Source organism: Notamacropus eugenii, chromosome 4 (assembly GCF_028372415.1).
Source record: "Notamacropus eugenii isolate mMacEug1 chromosome 4, mMacEug1.pri_v2, whole genome shotgun sequence".
NCBI lineage: Eukaryota > Metazoa > Chordata > Mammalia > Diprotodontia > Macropodidae > Notamacropus > Notamacropus eugenii.
In genome coordinates this window covers 326,696,118-326,714,475 of record NC_092875.1, presented here as the reverse complement: position 1 = coordinate 326,714,475, position 18,358 = coordinate 326,696,118, and the positions used below count along the sequence as shown (strand labels likewise).

The 18,358-nt window shown below is 37.1% G+C and overlaps 1 protein-coding gene across 9 annotated transcripts in view; it reads right to left on the bottom strand.

Moving 5' to 3' along the window:
• Window positions 1-8,528: 8,528 nt before the first annotated feature.
• PIAS2 (protein inhibitor of activated STAT 2) overlaps window positions 8,529-18,358 on the bottom strand; it is a 135,560-nt gene continuing 125,730 nt past the window's right edge. For 3 of the 9 annotated variants that reach the window (XM_072605191.1, XM_072605188.1, XM_072605186.1), the window contains 3 exons: window positions 15,196-15,329; window positions 12,045-12,082; window positions 8,529-9,110 (listed from right to left, as the gene is read on the bottom strand). In XM_072605191.1, coding sequence (XP_072461292.1) covers window positions 8,922-9,110; window positions 12,045-12,082; window positions 15,196-15,329 — 361 coding nt within the window. In that variant the 3' untranslated portion in view covers window positions 8,529-8,921. Of the gene's footprint in view, window positions 9,111-12,044; window positions 12,083-15,195; window positions 15,330-15,442; window positions 15,521-18,358 lie in introns of those variants that run through there. The other 6 variants (XM_072605192.1, XM_072605189.1, XM_072605187.1 and 3 more) reach the window with 3 other exon arrangements.

Sequence of the window (18,358 nt, the reverse complement as noted above, 5' to 3'; positions counted from 1 at the left end):
GATTATAAACACAGGTAGAGGAGTTCACTTTAGCAAGGACTAGGGATACCTGTCCATTTGAAAAAGGAGAGACAGTAGGGTGTGACGGAAAGAATGGTGTGCAAGGCTTCATATCCTGCCTTTAGCACTTAAAAGTTGTTAAAAGACCATGGGCCAAAAAAAAAAAAAATACCTTTTTAGAATCTCAGCTTGCTCATGTGCAAAATAGGAATAATACATGTACTAGAAGTCTTAGGAAAACAGTTTGCAAAACCTGTGGCAAATGTGGCAAAATGTAAAGATGAGGACATTAAAATATCTATTGAATGTAATGATGAAAGGAAGAGGACTGCTGAGTAGCAGTAAGGGTCCCAGCTGATGTGACATCAAGTTGTGTAAGGAAGTCTTTAAGGAAAAATCAGCAAGAGACGCAAAAGAGGAACAAGGGGTGGGTGTGTGTGTGGGTGTGTGTGTGTGTGTCTGTGTGTGTGTGTCTGTGTGTGTCTGTGTCTGTGTGTGTCTGTCCGTGTCTCATATATAATAAGGGTTACTCCGGGATGAGTATTACAAGATAATGAGTGAGGGGAGCAAGGAATTTTAGGCTGATGGTCAATGATCATTAAACCAGGAAGGCTGGGAATATAAGGAAGTGAAGTCATTATGGGGAAGGAGCCTACTGGATAGAGTGGACATAGGATATCTCCCATAGGATATGGATGTGCATGTAAGTCTATAGATATGTATGTATATATATATATATCTCCACATATATACATACGATAGAGAGGAGATCATAATGAGTGAAATGAAGACTGGATAAAAGAGGAAAAATGAGAGGACTGGAGGTGATATTCAGAGAATACAATTATTGCTGTTTGAATTTCAAGGGTAATGAAAGGTCAGTCTTCGCTGGACATACTCCCTCCCTTCTCTTCCTCCCATATCTACCTCCCTCAACACAGGGACCTGGAGTCTGTTAAATTTGTAAAAATATTTTGGTAATTGTGTTTCAGCGTTTTTGTTGTAACCTTACATATTTGTAGCACATTTAAAAACATTCTAAAAAAGTTTCCGTAGGCTTTATCAGATTGCTCAAAGGGTCCAGGACACGCAAGAAGGTTAAGACCTTGCTCCAGGAGGTTTTCAAGCTTTTCCTCAGTAAAGCAGGATAGATACTACTGACTCCACTAGACCGCAGTGCTCGTGGGCCCTGACTCTGCAACACATGAGGCTCCTCAGGTACCCTCGTCCAATTTCAGTGGGGGCAGGGCAAGTGAAGGAGCGCCAAGAATGGAATGATGGCTACAACAATCCAAGTTGCAGGAGCTATCAGGGTAAGATTTTAAACATTTTGAAAATTCAAGGTTTGAGAATCTCTCTTGGAAGAGCTAAAAAGCTTTCATGCTTTCTTTTTTAAACAAGTGATTCAAGTTTTGTGTGCTGAGTACTCGCTGTAACGTTGAGTTGCCCTAGGTTTCTGTACCTAGTCGTACAGATTGTTCCCTCCTGCCTAGATGACTGTACCCTTCACTCCCTTGCCTGGAAAAGTATTCTCTGGGATCACTCAGCTTTTGGCAGTGATTGCGGAGAAGAAAGGCACAATAGTCAAATTTCATCAATTCAGAGTTGGCCAATCCTGAATCTGTGAGTAACCAAGTTTGGACTGGTTTAAATTCCCTCTATTTTCCTTTTCCCCTTAAAAAAGAAAAGGACCCTCCCTCCAAAAAAAAGGTTCTTCTAGCAAATGGATGGTGCAAATAAGATCAAGGAACTAGTACATGCAGTTTTACTAAACTAGACTACTGTGTATCACAGGAAGATGGAAACTTGATTCCATCCAAGAAAACCCAATGTTTACCTGTACATCACCTTGGTCAATAAAGGGTAATGACAGCAAGAAGGAAACTCTACCTTTGTCCCTAGGCTCTTCTCTCCCAGTCTTCATTAATTACTGGTTGCAGCTCAAATCCCTTGAGTAAAGAACAAGGCAGTACTTACTGATTGGGTCAAAGAGGAGAGAAATCTGGGCAAATACCACACACAAAAGTTCCAGGTGTCAAAGATGAATCACAGGCCCTCATTTGCCCTATACAGGAATTTCCACAACACAAAGTACACTTCAGAATTTTCTTATTCTCACAACTCACCAGCCCCACACAGGAAATGCTGAATACCCCTCAGTAACCCGAGACCAACTCTCCATTTGCAAAGTGTTATTTGTTGGATTTGGAGTCAAGAAGATTAAGGTTCAATGGCCATCTCTGTGGAAGCCCAGGCAAAGCTACTTAACTAAAGTCTTAATTTCTTCATTCATAAAATGGGCTATTTGGAGCATTTGCTTCAAAGGCATGTCAGGTGGACCAAAGGAATTTACACATGAAAAGTGCTTAGCAAACCTTAAAATGCCACATGATAGGAAACTATTGCTATTGCTATTATTAGGAAGGGTTACTGTAGAGGGTTTCCCCAAGAAACCTTGGTTAATTTACTCAGGACAATCATGTGGAGAAACCATCCAGTGTCCTGGCAGAAAAACCCCCGCTAAATTGGGAGTCAGATCTGTGCTTGAGTCCTTGAACACTTGATAACTCAGATTTCATTTGGTTCAGTGACTGCTTCCACTGATTCAGATCACACTTCTTTTAGGAATTCTCTATAGCACTTCGTGAATGAATGAGATAGAAAAAAAAAACCACCTAGTACTCAATCTTTTGGGGCATGGGATTATCATCAGGCTGGTCATCACACCATAATCAAAGCCCTGCAGTCTGCTGGCCAGCCTTCTTGAACCCAGTATCAAGAAGATTCAAACATATTTTTAAGGAAAAGCAAATTAACATTATAAACTTTCAAATTTGATGTTTGCTTTCAAGATTAGGAATGGGCAACAATCACATCATAAGTGCTCTCTTAATCATAAATTGTTCCAAATATAAGCTGTATGTGATCTCCCAGCTTTTAAAATGACATTTAGAACAATTTAACTTCTTCATTGTTCAGGGTATTTTATTTAAGGTCACAAGTCTTTTAACTGCCAGGCATGAAAGAGTGGGTGTCATGGCAAATAGCTTGTGCTTTTATACTAATATGAGCTTTAAGGGTTACAAAGTGCTTTTCTGAAATTTCAGCAGCCCTATAGAGTACATAGTTTATTATTACCCCCAACTTTATTGAGCAGGAATCAGAGCTCAGGTTTTGTGACTTGAAGGGCTTTGCTCTCTTTCTCTTGTACCTCACAGCATTTGTAGTCCCAGACTTTGCGGTATGTACTTTCATTTTCAATATCAAGTGTAGCACATCTGGTGCACAGGAGTAAACGAACATTGGGGTCTTCAACTTAGCAATCATCTATAAGGTTGGTTGCTGGTTATTGAAAAACTCCTATATTACTCTAAGGGCTAAGAGGCAAACTGTCTCCAGGAAGCAGGAGAGAACTGTATACTTACTGTTGCAGAAAGAAGTAGGATAATGTAATGAAATGAATCCTTGGCTGAGAATCAGAATTGAATTTGCCTTGATTCTGCCTCTAACCCTGCACAGGCAGTCAGCAAGTCATTTACTTTTCTGGGCATCAGTTTCCTCTTCTGTAAAATAAGGTGATTAGGCTAGATTTCTTAAGTATCTTCCAACTCTAATTTCTATCATTCTGGTCTTTCTAAGTCCAGATGATCAAACAATGCACTTGAGGTTAAGGAAATGCGTTCACAAAGGTGTGAAGCCATTGGTTCATGTTGTTTAGTTGTGCTCGACTCTTTGTGAGCCCTTTTGGGTTTTCTTAGCTGATACTAGAGTAGTTTGCCATTTCCTTCCCCAGCTCATTTTACATATGAGGAAATGGAGGCCACCAGGGTTAAGTGACTTGCCCAGGGTCACACAGCTAGTAAGTGTCTGAGGCCAGATTTGAACTCTGGTCTGCCTGACTACAGGTCTGGTGCTCTAACCATCACACCACTAGCTGCCCTAATATGGATCATAGAAGGGTCTTCAAATACACTTTGGGTAGGATGTAGCGTAGCATCTACCACAGACAAAGGGCGTAATAATGCTTTCATTCAATTGTTTGTGGATAGTGGCCACTTGATATGGCTGGGGTCAAAAAACAAAACCAAACCACAGATTTTGATCAAGGTTGTGACTCAGGGTTAGGAAAGGAACCCTTCAACACCTCCAATATTTTCACTAACACTTTTCTAATTAGGGCTTTTTCTCAAAAACCACAATACTTTTCCTTGGGATATATGGCAGACAAGTGGTGTCAAACATAACTCCCAAGTGCAGCCGAACCAGATTAAGATCTGATGGGGTACTATTTAACAAAATACACAATAAAACAGCAATGATGTTACATTTTAAAAATAAGTTAACATGAGGCCTACAGGTATCTAAGTACAAATGAGTGGTCCCCCATTTCTATCTAAGTTTGATGCCACTGGTGTAGACCCCAGCTCTTCAACCAGCATATGGCATGAGATTCACAATCTACTTGGGGAAGAGCCTCTATTCTAAAATATAATAAGCCTGATAATTGGTAAATGTTAATTATCCTGCATCTAGGGACAGGGGCAAATTGGTTGTACGATTGAATTCCCTGGATGAGGAAACTCTCCACTAATATAGGACAGAACCTTTGTAGCAACCTAACCAGGCCTGCACAAACAGTCTATCAGAGGTAGAGCTTGAAACCAGGTATTCCTAATTCCAAGGTTAGTTCTCTGTCCATTATGCCAGGTTGCCAAAAGACACTATACTTCTTTTATCAAAAACATTTGCAAACATAGATAAATCAGTCAATACCAAGTGGTGCAAAGCAAAAAAAAAAATAATTTAGAACTTCCGTTTACAAAAGATAGTGGCATACAATTTCTTCTGACTTGGCCATGATAATTCTGAGTTGGTCCTTCCCAACTAAAGCAGCAAAGAACAGAGAACTAAGTGTCCCATTGGTTAAACCTTATATTCACACAATTTTCCTACTTCACTGAATAAGCCCCCAAGGCTTAGGTACATGCGGTTTGCTTCTGACATGGTTCTTAAGAGTGAGGCTCTTTCTTCTCTGGACTTCCTGGAAGCAATCCCCTATGGAAGGGCCTGAAGCAATTTTTCTTTAAAAACCTGAAACAAGTCTCTCTTGGAAAGCAAGAATCTCATCCTAAATAGTCTTTTTTACAGCAGAGACACAGAGTGATGCCATTCTGCTTCATCTGTCTGCCAAGAATCTCTAAGGGCTTGCGTGTTAATTAGCAGCCTTACTCTTTCAGAGGTACTTGAACTCTCACTCCACAACTAATATAGGTTATATAGGTGGCAGGACTGGAGGCAGAAGCAAAAATTTTCACCTATAGTTTATGAAAACGAGTTATTTTTATAAAATCAGAGAGAGATTCACATACATTTCTTCATAACTTTTATGCTAAAGACCCCACCCCCATTCTGTTAACTCTAAAACTAGTCTTTAGTTGTATATCTCCAACAAACTACTGAACATTTCCACGTAGCTGTCTCATCACTCTTTACAAATTGCTCCAGGAGTCATCCCCTGGTAACAGGTCCCCATTTTTACTCAAAAGTCTCATGGGCACCATAAACTCAATCAAGTTTATCATCTTTCCCTGACAACTAGTCTTGCCTACATTCTCATTAACAGTGTCCCAATCACCTAATCATGAAACTTTTTTTGTCCCTTTTCTCCATTCCCCTTACATTAGTTTCCAAATCTTTATCATTTTTCCTTTAAAGAATCTAAAAAGTCCATCCTTTATTCTCTTAGGCACCACCCATGTCCAGTTCACATCCTACTTTCACAGGCATCAGAGAGCTCATCTTCCTCACGAACCAGGCTCTGTTCCTCTTGATCCATCCTGGCACACCACTACCAGATTCTATGTCATTCGTTAACTTCAAACTTTAAGCGATTCCTTATATATGAATTCTAAACTTCCCTGTTAGACTGCCAGGGTCTTCTCAAATTTACCTATAATCTCTCTCTTAAACTCTATTTGCTACTATACCCAACACATATACCCCTCCTCCCAGCCTAATGATCTGATTTTCAAGCATGACTGTTCCTGGAACACATCCTTGGAAATTACCTTCAGAAGGATCTCGGAAAGGCAATCTTCTCTTACCTAACTCAGTCATGCCAATCTTTCATTATCCACTTCAAGTTACCCTTGCTCCATTTAGACTTTCTTTCATTGAGCTCATCCTCTTCTCTAATGTTACACCTCAATTTCACATTTAACTATTTGTTGTCATATCGATCTTCCTTCTGTTTCATGAGTTACTTATTAATCTTTCTAACTAAACCACCAGCTCCTTGAAGGCAATACCCATTACTTTATCCCTGAAAAGTAACACAGTGCACATTATGCAGAAGGGACTTGAATATTTTTCAAATGAGTTATAATTACATGCCCACATAAGAACTGGAGATGCTCAGCCAAAAAAGAAAAGATGGGGGTTGGGAGGAAAGACATAACTGTCTACTGAAGAGGAATCAGACTTGTTCTGCATGGCACCAGAGGGGAGAGAGTGGAAAACTAGTACAATTTGCATTAAGGAAAAATTAGTCATAATATAAATAACTTCCATAAGTGGCCTGACATAGCGGGTAATGGGTTGCCTCTCATAGGCAAATTCTAAATTACTATGTATTGAGTGTGACAGACAGATTCTTAACCAAGTACAGATTGAACTAGACGGCATCTGAACAATCCCCTTCATTAGAGAAACTAAAAATTATACTCAGAAGGTGAAGTATCAAATGAGGATGGCATGGAACAGCAAAAAGGAAAAAATACTGATACGTTTTTAAAATTTAGGCATCAACAAGAAAAGCCAAGGAAACATTCAAATATGAAATTCTTGAAGTCATTTCTTTTAACCTACTTGGAAACCTGTTGGTTAAATGAAAAGATAATTACGTCAACATCTAAAAGGTGACAGAATGATAAACAACATACGTCATATTTTATTTAACAAATTATGTCAGACAAACTGGGATACTATTGCTATCTGATTACAAAGTTAGCAGACAGACAATGCAGCTCTAATAACTGAAGTATCTGGCAAGGTGCCACAAAAAGGCATCTTGGAAAAGTAATATTAGTTTCTGTTTTAAAACAGGCCTGTCACATGGATGGAAAACCTGCTAAAGAAGCAGGATAAATAGTAATAAAAAGAAGTTGTGAATAATAATTGGTGTCTGCTTCATTTTATTTCCATCTTCAATACCATTCCCAAGAGGTCATATGGTGTTTTCCACTTAGTTGAAAGCCTGAAAAAAATTTAGTAAGCTATCTGAAATTAAATCTGTACAAACTCAATATAGTCCACAAGAGAAACTAAGCAAAGCCCACAAGCAGAGGATATTTAGTAATGTGCAAAAACCAACCAGGGGCAGTGGTCAGTTTCTGAAGTCATGTGGAAAGAACCTTGGGCAAGTCACTTAATCTTCCTGGGACTCAGTTTCCACTAAAATAAGGGGGAAGTTGATAGATGGCTTCTGTTAGATCTAGATCTATGACTCTATAAACACACAGTCATTCACATAAAGTTGACTATTTTAAAGACTGGGATGGACCTCTCCTTTCTCCCTTCGACACAGGTTAAAATATGCCAGGAGTACCCAAGTACTCATTAAGGCACCTCAGTTTTGGAAACGGATTAGTCAATTGCATGGCAATGAGAGAAGAGATTTAGATTCAAAGCTATGTGAAATGACCGCATCTTGGAAAAGAATACACAAACTAAAGAAGAGTATTTGAAGTAATTTAAATCCTTGAGAACCAACAAATTGTTCATGTTAATTAAATTAAGTAAAGAACATGATGCTGTTTCCAAAGAAAGTTAATTAAAGGTTAAGAGTACCAGAAAAGCAAAGTTCTTTGAACAATTTTAAACTAGACAAAGGAAACAAATATCATACAGGAAACTGGCTTCACTGGGCCAGAAAACAATGGGACTGGAGGCTCTCAAAGGTTTCAGTGCTAATTTAGCCTTCTTGAGCACTAAAAGAAAATAAAGCTTTTGCAAACAAATTGAGATTTCTTTTTCCAACTCCTCTCCAATATCCTTGCTACTCTCCATACGTTTTACAAAGGGAAAACATCTTGATTAACCTTCAATCAATATTACCCAACTCCTCCACCCCATCCCACAAAAGTTGTGGCTGGACTGTTTTCAATCAATAGCCATGTAATGTTTCCTTTTTGAGAAAATAAGTAAAACTCCCAATACGTGGCGTGAGATACCAAGAATGTACATCCACGCGCAGTAAAACTTTATGCCTGGGGCAGAATTTGCATAGTGATCTTTCTATATAATAAAAAGCATCCAAATACTAGAATTTCTTTTTGCATTTCTCAGCAATATTACAGTGTCAATGACAATCTGGGGAAAAATGAGTCATTTCCCAATAGAAAGAGAAGAATCATAACAGCATAGATACAAAGTAAGCCAGGATCATTTCAGAAGGATTTCTTATGTCAAAGTTAGCTAGATCTGTGAAAAGTACTCATTCAGCAAAGCAGACTCTTACACAGACTGTGTGGGTATACTTTTTTTCTAGAACAGTTAATTGCTTTTTATTAGAAAAAAAAGTTTATTTATTTACATAATTTTATTGCTGTGTATTACAACCAAAAACTTATTTTTAACCATTTTGTAGAATCCATCCAGCAACGTAAGAAACAGAAATTATTTTTTAAAAGATGGAGATGTGGCTGAATATATTTGATACTCAGAGTATTTTATGAATAAAAAAAAAATCCTTCAAAGTTAAATTTACTTCTTGCTGCACATAATCTTTTTTTCTTCCATTTTTCAGAAGGTAACAGAATCCATTTGTCTTTTCAATAAATATCATAAAATAGATTCCATGAACCAGAGATGCAAGAAAGAGCAGCACTGGCTAATTATTCCTGTAGTCCAATGAGTTCTTTTTAGTCCAAGGAGATGATGTCTGGAATGTTGTTTCCACTGCTGGTTATAACCCCAGTTTCACTCCTGCCTGATGAAGTCACATGAGTGCTGCTTTCCTGGGGGCTTGTGGATGTGATGATGTTTCCAGGTGGGCTGCTTGTTGACAGCGTTGAGGAGAGACTATCCAAAAACATAGGAGGACAGTACTGCTTGAAACAAACAATGATGATGATGATGAGATTACACTGGTTTTCAACAAAACAGTGAATTTCACATTATCTCAATGGCAAGATGAAAATTTTCCCAAGGCTTCATAAGGTGGCATTAATTGATAGAATATTCTGTTTTCAAGTATTGCTAACAACTAATTAGAGAGTCTTATTATCATCAATGACTAGTTTACTTTAAAGCACAAAATATATAAACTGAATAAATATTTGTTAATTGAGCATTATTAGTCAGACAATTGAAGAACAGAAAGCAGCTGCTAATTAACATGGCTTAAAATAAAAATTAACATGGCTTATCTCACACATTCTGGAAGAGGTGATACACAGTTATCTTCAATGATGCTAATTAAGTAAAGTAGCCTTAAAAAATTCACCTGTTCTTTCAGATCTGGATGACAATCTAGGGTACCATTCCTCCTCTTCCCAAATACTGAATAGCTAAGAAACTTTTGAAGCCGACCTCAAATGCAACCTTCCCTATGAATCTTTCCCCAATTTCCCCATTTAGGAATGACCTTCCCTCTTAGACTTCAAACAGGATTTGTATGTTATCATAAGACTGTGCACACCTGGAAAGAAGGAATCATGTCTTATGTCAAAGTTTAGACTTTGTCTTTAACTCAGTGCACAGAAAATTGCTCTACATACATTAGGCTTTTAACAAACGTAACTAAATTTAAGTGGGTATTGTACCCCTATCTTCTGGTTAAGGTTAAGGTTGCACACAACCCGACCCCAGCAGGGTCTTCTCAGTGCTGCTCAGCAATCCTCCTCTCCTCTCCTCTCCTCTCCTCTCCCTGCCTTTCTCGTATCTGCTCTCTCTGCAAATCTGTCAACCAAAAACCATCTTTACAACTTAGAACACGACTGACCTTCCATACTTCATTGTAACAACCAATACTATCTGAATGGATGATCACCTCTTCCATTACTTAAAACATTACAAGACCATTCTCCATCTCCTTTTCCCCTCTTATCTCAAAAGAAAAAAGAATCTGCCCCTCCCTATACCTTGTGGATGATCCCTCCACCTGAGCCTTTGATCCCATCTAACCTAACTTTTCATAAAGCAGGGAGCATTGTAGCTAAACTGTACTTTCCCTAATGACTATCAGAGAGCAGATATTTAATAATTGTGTTGCTACTGAAAGCTGGACAGCTGATTTCAGTTGTGATATATATTTACTGACACAGAAATGATTAAATCACTTCTAAAATAAAATGTCCACTGGCATACTACATAGTAAGAGCAAGAAATATTTAAAAGCTATAGTTAGAAATTACATAAACTGTCTTTTGTATAATAAGAAAGTTACTAATTAAATAAAAATCTATAATGAATAGGGAGATACCCTAGCTTTTATTGCAAGTATAAAGATTTCTGAAAAAAAACATGTAGGCTTCTTTACAAGTGTTATCCTGGCCACATATAGTACCTATTTCAAGAAAATGGAATATTTTCACTATTCAGAAATATCTAGGCTCACCAAAAAAGTGATTATATACAAAGTGAATTTGTAAAGTTTATAAGTAGTTTCTCAGAACTACAAATGCAACTATTAAATGTTTAAAAGGACAGAAGAACTGGGGAGGGGGGTCGATTAACTGCCAATTTCTCAAATCACAGGGGGAAAAGAAATCACAATTTTTTTGTATTCCTCAAGCCCTAACTTTATTATTAAAGCTCCCCTCTTGTTTTTTTTTAATCTGCTTCAGTAAAAGTACGTCATCCTTCATTTGCAAAATGGTTGCTATGGATCCGTTATTAGCGGGTAATATATTTAATTTTCTAAATGATTGGAAATAGGTTTTTGGTGACCTGGCCATTTTATATTAATCAATTTGTTCCTCTAGTTTGCCTTTCCAATGGAATGTATTTTACTTTTAAAAGAGCTACAGATAAAGTGTACAGTAAGGATGTTGAAACAACAATGCTGATTGGTTTATATGAAAATGAACTTTCATTATGACCATCCTCTGACCAAACTACCATCAGCCAAATTAACTAAAGAGAGCTCAGTAATTCAATTTTCACTCCCTACAACATCCAAAGAAATGTTCACAATGAAACATGTAATCCTTTCAAGTCTAAAGAATAACCTAGGAATGCATATAGATGATTTTGCCTCAGAACTTATTGATACAGTAGTTACTAAAAAGTGAAAACTCTTCCTACAAGAATGACTTAGATTTCATTTGACTTGAAGTGCATCTCAGCATAGGTCCAACGTTCTCATGGTTCAAACTTTGTGTGATCAAGTGCACAGTATCAAAACATAAGAGAAGCAAATTTTATGTCCTTCTGTAACTGAGTAAGAGCAACTAGGTCTTTTCTACAATATTTTTCTCTCCTCTTCCCCTTTCTTATCTTCTTCCTTTTCTTTCTTCTTTCTCTTTTTTCAAGACCCTTAACCTAACTCTGGCATGCATGACTATACACGGACCTTGAAAATCTAGCAGAGGGATTACCTGCTATCCTAAATAGAAAAAAAAAGTGATATGTATGTATATATGTATAAAGGTTTGCCTACTGTAATCACAGATACATTAATTTACATGATAGCTTTATAAACATGGCTGAATAAATCCTATTGTTCAAGCCTCTCAGTTCTCTGTGTACTATGTGGTATATTTCTAATCCTAAGTCAGCTTTGCCTAGTCATGTAACAAATCCCCAAGCTAGATTCTCTCACATTCCTGGCTCCTTCATTCTCAGGAAATATACTTTTAAGCTAAGATTATGCTAAAAATTATATAACAGATTCTGAAGGTTAAATTACCTCAGTTATTGTGAACAACTGAGTTACTAGCTCTAATGTTATACTACTTGTCAAAATAACAAATTTGGTCTCTTAATTTAAAGTATCAAAACCAAATGAAATGCAAATTAATTGCTAAACTGAAATAACATACCTGTGGATCAACTGGAATTAGGGAAAGAAAATCCAAACCTAAAATGAAAATGATATGTTAGCAGTAATCTTTTCTATTTAGAAGACAGAAATTAATTCTAAAAATCCTCTTGTTTTTCTAAGCCATTTGATATTAGGTGAAACTAGGAGGCAGCTATATGGCTCAGTGGAGAGAGTGCTGGGTCTGGAATCAGTAAGACCTGAGTTCAAATCCAGACTCAGGCACTTACTAAGCTGTATGATCTTGGGCAAGTCACTTAACCTCTGTTTGCCTTAATCCACTGAGAAATGGCCACTCCAATATCTTTGCCAAGAAAACCTCATGGACAGTCTCGTCCACAAAATTGAGAGAGCTGAGATACAACTAAAAAACAACTAAATAAAACTGATTAATACTTAATCTACTAGAACTAGCACAATATTCTCTGAACTACTTTACAAATACTTGGGGAAGGGCCTCTATTTTAAAACATAATAAGAACATGTACAAGTTCCCGACACAAGTGATATATGCATCAAAATGTTCTGATCTTTCAAAGAAAACTTCAAAAAAATTCTCAACTTTTAATCACATTTTGTGTACAGCATATCAGAAAGGTAGGTCATTTACACAATGCAGTTAAATTAGTACAAGCCCAGAGCCACTGAACCTAGAGAAAATTAAGCCATGATAAAACATTTATCCACATTCAAAAATTACAACAAGGATTGAAAACAGAGACAACAGAGTAATATGTGTATATATATATATATGTATATATATATATATACACATATATATACATATGTAAAATATAATGAAAATAGAGACTCCAAGAGTCCTGTTCATCTTCCATTCATTTCCATCCTATAAACATTTATTACGCAAGAATTACATGCAAAGCTAGGTGCTAAAGTTACAGAATGCTAATGATACACTCCTGAGCTGAGAACAGCCATGGCCATTAACTTTCCAAGTAGCAACACCAAGGACAGTTTAACTGATTTATATAAGGCCCCGGCATACTGTCACTCAGCACTTAGAGATGTGAGGGGCTGACACCGGGCATAAAGAAAAAAACACCTTTACATAATTAATATATATATGGATCTCATATATGTTCACTATCTTCGTTGTATGTTATTGGCACACAGCAGGATGTATGTGTATGTGTGTATGCATACATACATGTATGTGGCTTCTATTTCTTTGATACTTGCTTTCCACTTCCCATTTCAGTAGCTTTAAATGACACCCTTCTAGGTTACTGTTTATATTGTTCATAAAAGTTCCTGAAAGTATTTCCCAAAAAGTGGTATCAATTTTCAGTCCTGGAAAAGACCTCTGAGATCACTTAATCCAATCCTCTCAAAAAACTGAAGACCTCAGAAGATAGAAGTGATCCGTCCAGATTCCTATGACTAGTTAGCAGGAGAACCAAAACTAAAACCTAGGTCTCCTAATTCTCAATTCAACATTTTTACCTATACATCATGGTTGGAATGTAACGAGTTAAACAGAATCTACGGAACTCATTAAGTGTCCAAATCATATTGGGCTAGATCAACAGAAATTGAACAAATCTCTGGAACAAATCCTTTTGACAAATCCATGATAAAAATTCAGAAGAAAGTTAGTATTTAGCATACAATAAAAGGTTATTGTTGCTGTTGTTCAATCATTTCACTTCTGACTCTTCAAGGAACTCCATTTGGGGTTTCCTTGGCAAAGATTCTGGAATAATTTGCTATTTCCTTCTCTAGCACATTTTACAGATCAGGAAACTGAGGCAAATAGGTTAAGTGACTTGCCCAGGATCACCCAGTCAATAAGCATGTGAATCTGGATTTGAACTCAGATCTTCCTGACTCTAGCTAGGCCCAGTGCTCTATCTACTGCACCACCAAAAAACCTCATAAGGAAAAAAAACAAAATAAAACTTAGGTCAGATCATTTTCATGTTCTTTCAATAAATCCAAGTAAAAAGAAAGAAAACAAGGACTATAGCTCATCAAATGGATCCCAGAGAGAAGAAAGGCACAGTAAGAGGTAGTAACTTATGTAAAATCTGAAGATAAAATGTATTATCTGACATGTGTGTCTGTGTGCTCTGAGTGGAGAGAAATTTGAGAAGGGCAGCATTCATTTGAAAATATGAATTTCACCCGGCGAAATCTTATTACCCAGACAACTTAAGCAGCCTCAGTTGTATTTCTAAATGTTGCAGCTGACATTCACAGAAAAAGACAAACTTAAATGTCAAGCATTTTGACTGTGAACCAGCTGGTACATCCTACCCCTTGTAAGACAACAAGATGTACAGGGTAAAGCTCTAGGGGGGAAATGAAACGGCACTTGTGCAGTCTTTATAATGAACAAAGAATATGCTGACACATTCTACTGATAATACAAACTCTTATTTTACCTCCTATATAGCTAGCCAGTAAATTCACCATAAGAATATATCTTATAAATCTCTCTCTCTGTTGTGTATGTATGTGTGTTATGTATCCTCAGTCAGGGAGTGATCTTTCTGCTCTGAAAGCTCTAGGAAGAGAGTGATGACAGCAGCTTGTACTGATACAACATTTTACATCTATTACACTTCATTTAATCTTTGGACCAACCCTGTAAACTGCACTCTTGATGAGACTGAGTGACCTGTCTAAGGTCACACAAGTTATATGTGGAAGATCTGAGATTGAACTCAAGTCATCTGACTTTAAGTAGTTTCTCCCACTACTTCACTTGATTTCCTCCAAGGGATCAGGATATGACCTGTTAAAATGACCGACAGATGTCACCTATAAACCTTGAAAAATGTATTTCATCTAAGACTATTAGCTGGATATCATTTATAGGAAGGAAGTACTTACTGTGCTAAACATTTTCCAAATATTACCTCATTTAATCCTTGGAACAACTCTGGGAGGTAGGTGATATTTTTGGACCCATTTTACAATGGAGGAAAGTAAGGCAGATAGAAGTTAAAAAACTTGTCCAGGGTCACAGAACTAATAAAGCTAATGGCCCCAGTTAAAAGCTAGATCACAGATCCACTAATGAAATGTAAGATTAAAATTTAAATATATAATACAGCTGTTCTAAAAGTAAGTTTGTTTTAAAATATACACTTTTAAGGAAGAGAGGAAAATCTTAACTAAATACATACCTGGCAAATCTGAGGAAATGCTTGATATTGGAGTGTGGTGAAATGGCACTGAGTAATCTGTTAATGAAGGTGGAATAGCAGCATCCGCAGTCACATTGGGCACCCTGACAGTAGATGGCTGGTACATGAGAACCCTGTTTTAAATAGTATGAAAAATTACAAGCAATCTAGCTGTTAAGTTTACAAGAGAGAAGAGTGGCACCACTGCTCATTCTCAGGTGCAACACAACTATATAGTGGCTACTCACAACATTGTACTGCATTCTAATCTCATCTTTCATAAGTCTTCATTATAACATGAATGTATCTTGTTTCTCAACAGCAGCTGTGACATAAGAGCAAGTTGGCATTAAAACAAAGTACAGTGCTGGAGTCATTATATTTTCATCCAATAAAATAAACATATAAATGCATATACATACGTACACACGTTAGATATATGCTTTCACTGATGTGTGCGTGTGTGTATACAAGGAAATTTAGAACAAGAGGGGCTGTTTAAGTTAAATTAACCCAAGATAAGCACCAAAGAGTATGTGGATGTAATGGCCTTTTTTGAATAATACAGCCAGAAAATGTTCTCAATTCTGACCAGTTCTGATGAGATCTGCTTTGTCTCAGTGAGCTGCTAAACCCATGGGGAATGGTGTGGCAAATGAATGCTAAACATGACAACCACAGCAGCATCCATGTCAGCCTAATGTCGGAGAGCTAATGTTCGATAAACCTGGTACAAGACCCCCACATGCTAACCTGTCTTCTGGAAGATTTGCACTTTGACTACTAAAAAATAAAAATAAAAAAAAGTATTACTATAATTTCAGTATGAGCCTCAATTCAAAATACTCAGGTTTAACAAGATTTTCTTTTGTTTCTCTAAATTCTTGATAACTTTTGCTGTCTTAATTAAACACATTCTCATTTAAGCCAAGACAATTCACTAGAAGTTCACAAGCAAGACATGGATCTTGAATACATTCAAAAACTTCACAATTGCTTTTTGACCACAAAGTTGGTAGCAGCCATCATGACAACAATTAACACTGCTAGAGACAAAAGCATTGAAGGAATACAAAATGTCATTAGCCAACTGCTGTAAGAATTACTGAATCCTGGAAGGAATCTAAAAAGATCATCAGTCAAAGCCCCTTCTTTCCTAAAAAAGGATACTGAAGTTATGAGGAACAAAATGACCAGTCACATAGCTAAGTTAGCAGCAAAGCTGAAGCCAGACCAAAGTGTCTTGTTCAAAGTTCCTTCCATAACACCCCAATGACTTGTGACTACCGTTTAAATCATTAAATAATGGAGGTAAGAAGCAATGAATTTACAGATTGCTTTTTCATGTTCAAAGAACTTTACAAAACAACTGGCTATATAAGCTGATTTAACTTATTTTGAACCTAGGAAGAAAACGATTTGCAAGTTTTTAGTACTTTAAGAGGTTATCTCAGCAACACGGTCACAACCAGTGCTGGAGTCCATCTTAAAATGAAAGGAAATGCATCACTGATTGTGTTGGCAGCAGAAATAAATAACGCCAGGACCCTCTTTGAAAAGAGTAGCTTAGAGATCACACAGATAATTTAGGTTAATTCATTCAACTAGCTTCTATTAAGTACCTGCTACATGCAAGACACTATGGTAGGCACTGGGGATACAAAGATGAAAGAAAAATTAGTCAAGGAATTTAATTTCTACAGGGTTAAACCAACTATTTGAAGAACATGTGCAGCAGAATTCACTTGAGGTAAGAGCAAAGTAGGAAGGGCAACAGACAGAGCTTTTTAAGAGACGAGAGCAAAGATTGTCTTCCAAAATATGACCTTATTTAGTTAGGAATAAAGAGACTTCATAGGAAGTCATTTGATGATCTGCTGAGAAGCACTATGATGACGTCATATTGAACAAGGTAGGAAAAAGCAATGGGGTGGGAGTGTGGACATGGAGCTAAGCACACTTTTTATTTAAAGCGTATGTTTTTCTTCCTTGAGGCATTTAAATGTTGGTCTTGGGGAACAAGCTGATATTTAGATAAATTTTAATTCCTAAAGAATTATGAATTCCTTAAAAAAAAATCATTCTTAATAGCCTTGGATTGGGATACTCCATTATGTAGAGCTTTTAACAAAAATCTCTGGGTATTAAGGTAATTAAGGTAAACTATTAAGATAATAGTTTATCTGTCTTCATTTCTCTTCCTTTACCTTAGTACCTCACAAGCTAGAGTTTTTCTTTTAATCAGAGCCTCAGCCTAAACATCTTGGCTTTTATTTAGGCAACAACTTCTTCTCTCATACTGGCCTTTCTTCTCTAACTGTACAGATGGCAGAGTATTATGACAACAGTTGAACTCGATGATCTCTCCAGTGAAATACCCACACACCCACACATCCCCCCCTCCCCCCAAAATAATGTTTGGGCTTTTGGTTACACTACCAAAATGTGGCATGCACTAATATGGGTGAAAATACATGTCTCAGTCCTGGGGGCACAAGTTGCTTGAGTATAATCCTTGCACTTGAAATATGAGACTGTTACTTGATACTGGCCTTTTTAACTGGTGACGAGGTGCATGCAATGTCATATAGACAGAATACTAATGGAATGCAATTCAAAAGACCCAGGTAGTATGGAGTATTGGCTACTATTTTTCTGTGTGAAAATGGACAAAAAAGCACTTTCCCTCTGAACCTCAGGTTCATCATCTGTCAAGTGAGAGGGTGGGACTTGATGACCTGTAATGTCTTTTCTAGCTCTACTACTATACCTTTCATATATTTTAAAGTATAGTATATTCTATGGCCAGAATGAGGTGGCAAATCTACTAAGAATCAGAAAGACAAGAACTTGAACTATATCAATGTATACGACACATTTATGAGTACAATGAATGTATGTGACTCATATGTTCCATGGTAGAGTAACCTGATGTAAATTTTCACACTTAAATTGTATTGTTTCTATCAGAAAGTAATCAGAAGTTGGCTGCCAGTTTGCCACTAAACTATAGTAATCAATGTCTTATGTTGGCTGTGAGATGAAGATGTGATACTTCAGGAGGTTCCCCATGACTGGAGATCTTCAGCAGAAGCAATATTGTAGATAAAAGTCTTATCCCTGTAAGGGTGGTGGCCTTACATGGCCTTTAACATCCCTTTTG